General features: G+C 39.7%; 1 protein-coding gene across 3 annotated transcripts; it reads right to left on the reverse strand.

Annotated features, from left to right (window-relative positions):
* Positions 1-272: 272 nt before the first annotated feature.
* LOC115595018 (beta-galactosidase-1-like protein 2) lies at positions 273-7,637 on the reverse strand. 3 transcript variants are annotated; one of them, XM_030439164.1, is made up of 19 exons: positions 7,472-7,637; positions 7,032-7,217; positions 6,721-6,789; positions 6,499-6,594; positions 6,309-6,417; positions 6,097-6,189; positions 5,922-6,003; positions 4,946-5,010; positions 4,626-4,710; positions 4,176-4,313; positions 3,999-4,079; positions 3,751-3,857; positions 3,120-3,266; positions 2,926-2,997; positions 2,113-2,191; positions 1,515-1,602; positions 1,056-1,170; positions 842-973; positions 273-717 (listed from the first exon to the last, which is right to left on the reverse strand). In XM_030439164.1, exons 2-19 carry the CDS (start codon positions 7,193-7,195, stop codon positions 607-609), a joined length of 1,833 nt encoding a protein of 610 aa, XP_030295024.1. In that variant the 5' UTR covers positions 7,196-7,217; positions 7,472-7,637; the 3' UTR covers positions 273-606. The 3 variants fall into 3 exon arrangements, with proteins under 3 accessions (XP_030295024.1, XP_030295025.1, XP_030295026.1); XM_030439165.1 differs by having other exon boundaries at positions 842-958; positions 7,472-7,635; XM_030439166.1 differs by lacking the exon at positions 7,032-7,217.
* Positions 7,638-9,057: the final 1,420 nt, after the last annotated feature.

Raw genomic sequence — 9,057 nt, forward strand, 5'->3', positions numbered from 1 at the left:
CGTCAATTTCTTTCTGCGCTGGCTAGTCTGACAAACGTTTTCCTTTATTGTGAAGGATGAAACGACTTCTTTCTTTTTCCGTTGCTACGCTGTGTTTCTGGCTGCGTGCGGTTGGCGGTTGGCTTTTGTGGATACGCGTCGTTCGTGTGACGGACAAGCCTTTGGTCCAATGAGAAGCTGGAGCAGGCGTGTCACAGTGTCAAAGGTTCAGACAGCATTATTTCCATTCAGAGCAAAGTTCATGCTGGAGTAAGAAGAGAGAAGACAAGTCAGACGGTGTTGCATTGTTCAGTTTAAGGCAGGAGAATCAATGGCAACATACCTTGGTATACATGTTATGTTACTGACAGAGGTTTCTTCTTTATGCACACCAGCAAATTTTATAGAAAGATGCACACACATCACAAATAAATAATAAAAACAGAAAAGTCAGTAGCAAACTATAACATTTCATTAAAGCTCTCAATGGAAAATAAATAAATAACCATACAGCTGTACAATAGCAATTGAAAATATCATGGCAAATAAATCTTACTTCAAAACATCTACAATGAAAGCCAGTAACCATGTATCAGAGTCTGTGTTGTCGCTGTAGCAACATATTTTTCATAGCAGTGTGCAAAAGGGGAGTTTGTAAACATCAATTGTCTTTCCATGATCAGGACTTTCAGCAAACAGAATTTTGTCGTCCGCTTTTTGCTCCTCGAAAACAATTATCTGAAAGAGAACATAACAATAATCAATATTTTGTGAACCCAAATCTGCCACATATTGTGTAGGAACAAAACTAAAAAAGCAGAGGCAACTTCACCTGCATGAACCTCGAGCACATGGTGTTTACCTGATTCTCTCCATTCCTGAGCCAAGCTCCTGGGAGATAAAGGAAATGCTGGGGGCCGATGGACCAGTGACGCCCAAGGTTCTGCCCATTGACAAACACGACTCCTTTCCCCCACCCCTGTTGATGGATGCACTGGTGTGATCAGTATGTAGCATATCCAAGCTCTAATAGATGCAGTTTATAATGATACAAGATGACTGGCTGTCCTACTCACAGGGAGCCTGATGAAGGTGTCTCTGGGAGGATCATCCACAAACAGTCTGGCCTGGAAAAATCCTGGAATGGAAGCTGACTTGAGGTCAGACTTCCACTGACCAGAGCTCATTAATCTGAAAAAAAAAAGAAAAAAAAAAAAGATCAACCTTTGATTTGAAACACTTACTTTGTTCATGTTAAAACTGAAATCAGTGTGGACATTATGAGGCAATAAGGAGTTGGCTAAATCATGATGACTGAGTTCTGCATTACAGTTATTGTTTTAATAGGCTTTGTGATGAGGTGACGGGGTCTACATAAAGGCAGCTGATCATATACATACATCACCAAACACCAACATTTGCTAAATTAATTTGCTTTTTAATTCACAACCAATACAAATCGATCTAGTATCCATGAAGAGGTTTAGTATTCTAAACATTTCCACAGAATGAAAAATAAAACTCAGTTAACTAACCGTTTCATAAAGCCTGGCTTCATATCTAAGCAGAAGGTGGTAAATCCTCGCAGAGGGGTGTGATTTAACAGAATTTCTCCCACAATACCTGTAATACAATATGAGACAAAAATATGAAGACATACTAGCAGATCAAACATGGGCAAATCTGGTGCGCTCTATCCTACGTACAGTATAGCAATTGGGGTGGTGGGCCAGAAAACATAGAGAAGATCAGAAAGTTTATACAGGCTTGAATAATGTTAAAGGAGTAACTGCCAACTGCAGCTGCCATTAGCTAGTTAGCTCAATTAGCCGTGCAGCTAGCTGTCTGGACTGGGAGCTCAGGGGAAAGTGAGAGTGCTGGTGTTCAGCACAGGAGCTTTGGACTGTGATGGGCTAGCTGGATAGCATGCAATATTCAGGAGATATCTCTGCAACGATACGTACAAGCCACAACATAAAAACCTTCTTTACATTCTGATGATCATTTTAGTTAATTTCTTAATCTTTTAAGAATGGTTTGACTCAGGTCTGGAAATAAATTTTAATATGAGCAGTTCAGGTTTGATGTATACATTAGCAATACACAATCGGTAGTGATAAATGACTAGATTACCTTTGCGCTGTTCATCCAGAGCTTTCCCATAATTCACTCTTCCACAGTTCTCCACAAGTAAGCTCAACGTCCTCTCTCCCTTTCCATACACAAAACAGAATGTCATTCAGAAAGTTATTCGGCAATAAAAAAGTGATCACCATGAGTCACTCCAGTATTTCTGTCCTTGTCTGAATATAGCAAATGAAAATAGTGAATTATAGAGAATACTCCGACATGTACAGTTTCTCTGAATCACATTTTGTTGTAAGTTCTACTAATTCCTGTTGAGCCCACTTAAATGTTCCAAATTAAACATATTATTATTAAACTGCATATTTTAATAAGTGTTGCATTGCCATCAGCCAGTGAGACATAGCCTGAAAATGTTGAGGCAACACCTCACAGTAATGACTGCCAGCTGTTGCTGCAGGTTTGGTTGAATTAATCATAATTCTGCAGATGAAATATTTTTAATTAATTGTTTTTCAATTATTAATAACAAATCTAAAAATGAGTATTACACTATCCTGCTATAACATGGGCTAATTTTACTCTAAATTACTTGCTTGTACCTGGACACCATTTCAGCAAAATATACACTTTTCTAGGCAGAAGTCGGATACCTTTGATGGCTATGTAACAGGTATGAACAGTGACCTTAAACCCACTATATTGTATAAAAAATAATTTCACTCCAAAGACAAGAAGAAAAAAATATTTCTGGGATGCTTTAAACATATGTGCCCTTGTACTTTAGTGATTACCCTCACCCTAAATCTGATTTTAATTCAAATGGATGTCATGTTCAGGACCCAGAATAACAGTCAGTACCTTTCCATCAGGAAGTGTCAGCTCATGAGTCTTGTAGTCAAAGCTACCAACACATTTCCTGTCCACAAAAACCTAAAATAAATGAACGGTCACAATGGCAGGATTATGTTAAACCATCTTGTGTAGCACTAGAACATTTATTTTGAAACTGTATAATGCATGTAGAGTTTGTGCTTCTGTCTGTGGGTCCTGACCAGTGCTCTGTCTCTGACGTTGTTCTTGGAGTTGAGGGCTCCTCCGCTGGTGATGGTTGTCTCGTACAGCGTGTAACCGTACGACTGGCCGTTGTTATTGTTGACAGGGAGATTCTCCATGTTCACTGGGCTCTCAGACCTGTGTGGCTGAATGAATGGTCAGACATCTTAATACATTACATGTAAGAATTTGTCAGAACACATCGGTAAATATGACCTCTGAAGACGATGAAATGTGATCTGTATCTGTGGTTGCCATCACTTCCAGAATTCTCCATTCTCGCTGATGAAAATCACAGAAGAAAGGACACTGATACACACCCAATAAAAGACAATGTGACAGAAAATTCCCCAAAAAGAAAAGCAAGACCGTTGACACCTTTATGTACGGCCAGTGTTGCGTTGCTAGGTGTGAGGCATCTGTCTTCAGCACGAGCAGCGTGTGGAGGCAGACTCGCGTGCTGATAACAGAGATGTTCAGTCTGTCTGAGGCTCACCACATCTCACAATTTGCTCTCATCCCAGCAGGGCTCTTATATCTATCCGACAGTATGGTCTGTATGGAGTCTGACTACAGCGTTTTCCATTCTGTGGATTATGAAATCAGCTGTCACACCAGACAGGTGCTCACCTTGTCAGTGAAATGCAGGCTGTCCCACAGTGACAGGTGTCGCTGGATGACAACAGGGTCGTATGCTTTCCTCTCCTGTGGAGAGGGCACTTCAGGAAGTGGCTCAGCTGGAACAAGAGTTGATAAAAAACTTCTAATTAATGCTCACTCTGACGGACTCAGTGAATCATCAAATTAATTGTTAGGTGTGCATAGTTTCTCATTAAATGTGTAATGCTTATGCAGGTGGATGTTTCAGAGGACGTTACAGTGGTACTGGCTGAATAAATTCCTCAAGAGTTGATATTTTGGGGTGTAATCTCCAGCCTCCGATAGTGGAGCATCGTAATCTGCAGTGAAAACATTTGCAGTGAGAAGCAAAGCATTTGCAAAAGGAAGTCATATTCATCAAACATCTGAATCATCCTTTGTTTATCTGAACCAACCGTAACTGGTGACCTGAGGTTTGTAGGTGCCAAAGTCCATTGCTCCATTCATGAAGCCAAAGCTGGTTCCTCCATGGAACATGTACAGATTAATGGAGACACCTCTCTCCAGGATCTCTGACACGACAGCCAGCATGTCTGCAAACCACATGATAATAAATAATACACAGAGAGCCAAAGAGCAATACACGGCTATGAGTAAGTTGTTGAGTGTGGCAGTAACGCTCCTCTGTGCCGGTTGAAATGTCCTTGAACGATACCTGAACCCCACAACTCATGAGAGAGAGTCTGTATTGCCTTCAGAAATGCTATCCAAAACCACACACTGGCCATTGTGAAGCTTATAAGTGTTTGAGTGAACGAAGGGGATGCAGAGCACTGCTGAAAATGTGCAGCGCTCAGCAAAAAAATGTCCAGAGGAAAAATGCTGGTTGAAAAGTTTTTCCGTACCCTCAGCGTGGAACACGTGGTGATGTTCTCCCCAGACGTCGAACCAGCCAGACCAATACTCCATCACCATTAGAGGTTTCTGGGGCTACACAGAGAACATGCCTTTATTACACATGGATCTTTTCTGTCGACTATAGTTTAAGAACCGTGGCAAGGCTTTAATGAGAGAGAAAATCTGACGTATGGGCTTTTAATGCTTTTACACTCAAGTATAATGAATGCAAAAGCAGAAATGGATGATAAAGTTTTGCTTTTTGTTAGAAGTTATCAGTTGTGAGTCCAAAGGCCACACTGCAAAGCCACCCTTAATGACCACTTGCCTGCTTGTCAGCTAAGTACTGGATAGCGCCGAATGACAGTCTCTGAAGGTTGATGGTTTTTAGAACTGAAATAAGCGAGACAGAAAGATTTAGAGCAAATGAAGGACAGTCAGACAAGCACAGAGAACATTATGTGTGTCAATGCACTCTACATCACATGGCACGTTTTTGTAAAAGATATTCTCAAAAATTCAACCGTGTCTCCTTGAAAATCTCTTTTCCTATTGCTGAATTGTTTTCGGAATTACCTTGTCCACTGCTGCCTTTTTTTGTACTAAAAGACACAATTTTCTTTCCCTAACTTTAAAGCAACATTATGTAACTTTCTGACCTCATAATAAAAGCTTCTAAATCATGTTGATGGTTCAGTGTCTTGTAACAGGGCGAATGGTGTCTCTGTCTCAGCCCCTCTGCCCCCCCATCACTTGTTTCTGCAGTATGTAACTTCAGTTAGTCATTAGGCTCACAGCCTTACATACATATTTATTTCAACATACAAGTTTTGAACACATAACAGTGCTATGACGTCTTGAGATTTGTTTGAGGTTAGAAATTACATTACGTCTGACAAACTGTAACAGACCTGGGATTTGTATTTATGAGAGTGGTTTTGCACAAAATGTCAATTTCTATACAGTACTCATTTATTTAATAGCTACCAGTGCCTAAACATTACGCAAAATAACTTGAATAATGCTGTAGTCACTTCGGCGGGATACTGTGTTGCAAAATATTTTGGGAGAAAACAAATGAAACACGTTGTCAGAAACATTTCACTGGTATGGTAGGATATGCTGATTAACAACATTTCCTCATAAGGTTATTAGAACATAACTTGGCTGGCAACAGATTTCCCTCAAAATGTATTACAAAAAGCAATTTCTAGGAGACAGGGCTGAAGAAATGATACACTTTAAGTGGTAAATGAAAGAAAACTAAAATATATGTTGACTCATGGGTTAGTTATCTTCATTACCCCCCTCCATCCCTCCGTATCTCAAGCCTTCCCAGTTATCTGACGTCAAAAGGAGCTCCTTGATTCCTCTAGACAGGAGACACTGCAGGAAAAGATAAAAGGATTGTTTGCCTAAAATGCTAAACGAACTACATTACAATGTATTAAAAAATTTGAAATTAAAAAATAAACTCACGTCCTTTATAAACGGCATGTATTTCTCATCTTTGGCGTATGATCCATACTCGTTCTCCACTTGAACAGCAATGATTGGGCCTCCATCTTCAAACTGAAAGAACAAACAAGGCAACCTATTTATTTATATAATTTTTTTACTTGAAAATCCCACTCCCTTCAGGAAATGTTGACGTTAAATATTATTTTTAAAAAAGTTTAAGTTTTACTTACCATCAGGGGTTTGATGACAGAGACAAGCTTGTCAAAGTAGAGGTTGACAGCATCTACAAACCCAGGATAAGTTGTCCTCAACTGCATGAATTTATCTTGCAACAACCAGCTGAAAGAAACGCAAGAGCAAAATTGGTGGCTTGCTAATTCTATATGGGGACATTTTAAAACGATGGACAGAGGATGTTACCTAGGCAACCCACCCAGGTCCCATTCAGCGCAGATGTAAGGTCCAGGACGCAGAATCACCCACAGACCCATCTCTGCTGCCAAAGTGATATAGGCCCTGAGAAAGGCAGACACCTTCTGCTTTGTTTAAGAATTTATATATATGAACTATTCTGCATGTCTTTTGGAAATATTAAACAAACTACAAATAGAGATTAAAAAAAAAAGAGTTTGAAAGCTGTACTTGAGGTCCAACTGGTCCTGAAAGTTGAATGTTCCTCTCTCCGGCTCGTGCAGATTCCATGGCACATATCTGAAAAAGTGAGCAAGAAAACAATTCTTTGTAGCCTATAAGTTATATTCTGCTCCGGTGGCTCATGCAGTCATGCAGCACTTGTTTTTTGGTTTCTTTCTGTTGCATTTTAAGGTGAGCTGTTTCATCATTGCATTTTATACAAACACGTTCGATCTAATCTGATCTGTGTTTGACCTTCTGCAGCAAAAAACTGTGAAAACCCTGCTCAGTCAAGTTGTCAAGTTGCAGTGGGAGCCTACGTCGTGAGAGTATTGAGGCCACAGGCCTTCATCTTCAGCAGACGGTCCTCCCAGTAGGCTCTGGGGACTCGAAAGTAATGGATGGAGCCCCCCAGGATGAGGAAGGGAGCTCCCTCCAGAGTGAACTGAGACGAGTTGGCCCTTAGACCCTCTGCACGACTCATTCTTCTCACTTCAGGGTGATGTCTGGTGTGGAAAAACAGTTAAAAGCAATGGAAAAAAACAAAAAATCCACCTTCTCAAGAAGGTCATATGTGTTGGATAATAGAATTCAGAGTTAACAGAAACATTTTCCCATGTTGTCACACCTGTAATAAAACGAATATATAACAAATAGTAAGATATTAAATTATGCATTTGATATGTTGTTCATAGTGTTTTATAAATATGAACTGCACACAATAAGTGATATATGAGCAAGATAACAGTTAAAAACTTACCGAGAAAAAGTCCCAACTGCTGATTAACTGAATATCCCAATCATATAGAAAACATTGTCACAGCTGTACCTTGATGTTGAGCTTGTCAGGGTGCATTTGAAGGGAGGATGGTGCTGGGAGGCCTCGAACACTGTGGATAAGGGAAACCATTGTGCTTTCAGAACAAAAATATAATTGTGCTCTGTCTCTCTACCTCTCTCCCTCTGTCTCTCAGTAGTGCTCAGTCACAGCAGGGAGGTGTTACATTGTTCGCAGTGACACTATAGTTTACATAAATAATGTACAGATACCCTGTAGTGGCTCTAAAAATAATTAGAATCCTACTGATGAGGGATTGTGTGTGAATAGTAATACATTAGAATGCAATATCATATTATTAGGCCTCCGTGTCTCTTTTAGGGTAGTTGAGGTGTTTATTCTTCACTGCCTCTCATAGCACATTAACATTTTGTGATCACTGATGAGATAAAATCTCAAAGAAACCAAAAAGCACCACAACGAATTATAGACCAACTGGACCAACGGTAACATGTCATCCAGGTTATGTACTTGCAAATGTACATTTTCTGATATGTTAATGTAAATACAGACACAAACTACTGCATAAAATCTTGTCAGAGCTGTAAAACAACACCTATCATAATACTCCTAGTTCAAATTGCAAATTTTACTTTTTAAATGTATAAAAAGAAATATTAAAGAATACCAATATTGGAGTGCTTTTTGGAAATACACTACAAAGCAGAAGAGATCATTGATGTGCACTTTAAAGAGTTGTTCCAGTACTCTCAGTTATTTTTGGCATTGTTCTATCCTCATTATTAACCACAAAAATAAACATGTTTTAGTCAAATAATATTAAGCCTGAGAGGAGGGGGAGGTGTTCTTAAGTTCTGGGGTAGTACATTTCGGAAATAAATATTACATGGCATGAAAATTGAGAAATTCTTGCACATCTGTGATTAACTATTACCATTCTGCAAATTGTCAGGTTGGAACAATTCCCATACAAAACCAAATTTTATTTTGCACCTCGCTGGAGAGCATCCCGGGAACTGTGATGGCTGCAACCTGAAGGAGACTGTGCGGCACGCCCCTTATGGTTTCCCTCATGGGACCTTATTTCAGAAAAATACGCATAGTAGTGAACGGAGTCAATATGACCAAATTTGTTGTGGTTTTCATCTTTGTTAATACCTTTTCTGTGATTAAATGTTGACCTTGATGGTGCTGGTGGGACGTTTAAGCGAGATGATGTTGTTCACTGAGTGGGTTTCACACAAAACTAGAAGATGTTTTACTTTATTTACAACAAACTGCGACCTTCTTGACTTTTTAAACAGACACACGTCATACGTGTAATTCATGGCACAACTCATCTGAATTAAGGTCCCAATCAGGTCCACCACGAGGGTTGGGCTCGACTATGGCCCTCTTTTCTGTATTCTTTTCTATTTGCCCAAATGTGCAAAAAAGGACGGGGCTTTTCCACTGACACTTATGGGCTGATGTGCTGAGTCCACATGGATCTTGAGGAAACAAATTCACTTGCATTCAACAGACTCTTTTGTCCAAAGCAACTTACA

Source organism: Sparus aurata, chromosome 2 (genome assembly GCF_900880675.1).
Source record: "Sparus aurata chromosome 2, fSpaAur1.1, whole genome shotgun sequence".
NCBI classification, from domain to species: Eukaryota; Metazoa; Chordata; class Actinopteri; order Spariformes; family Sparidae; genus Sparus; species Sparus aurata.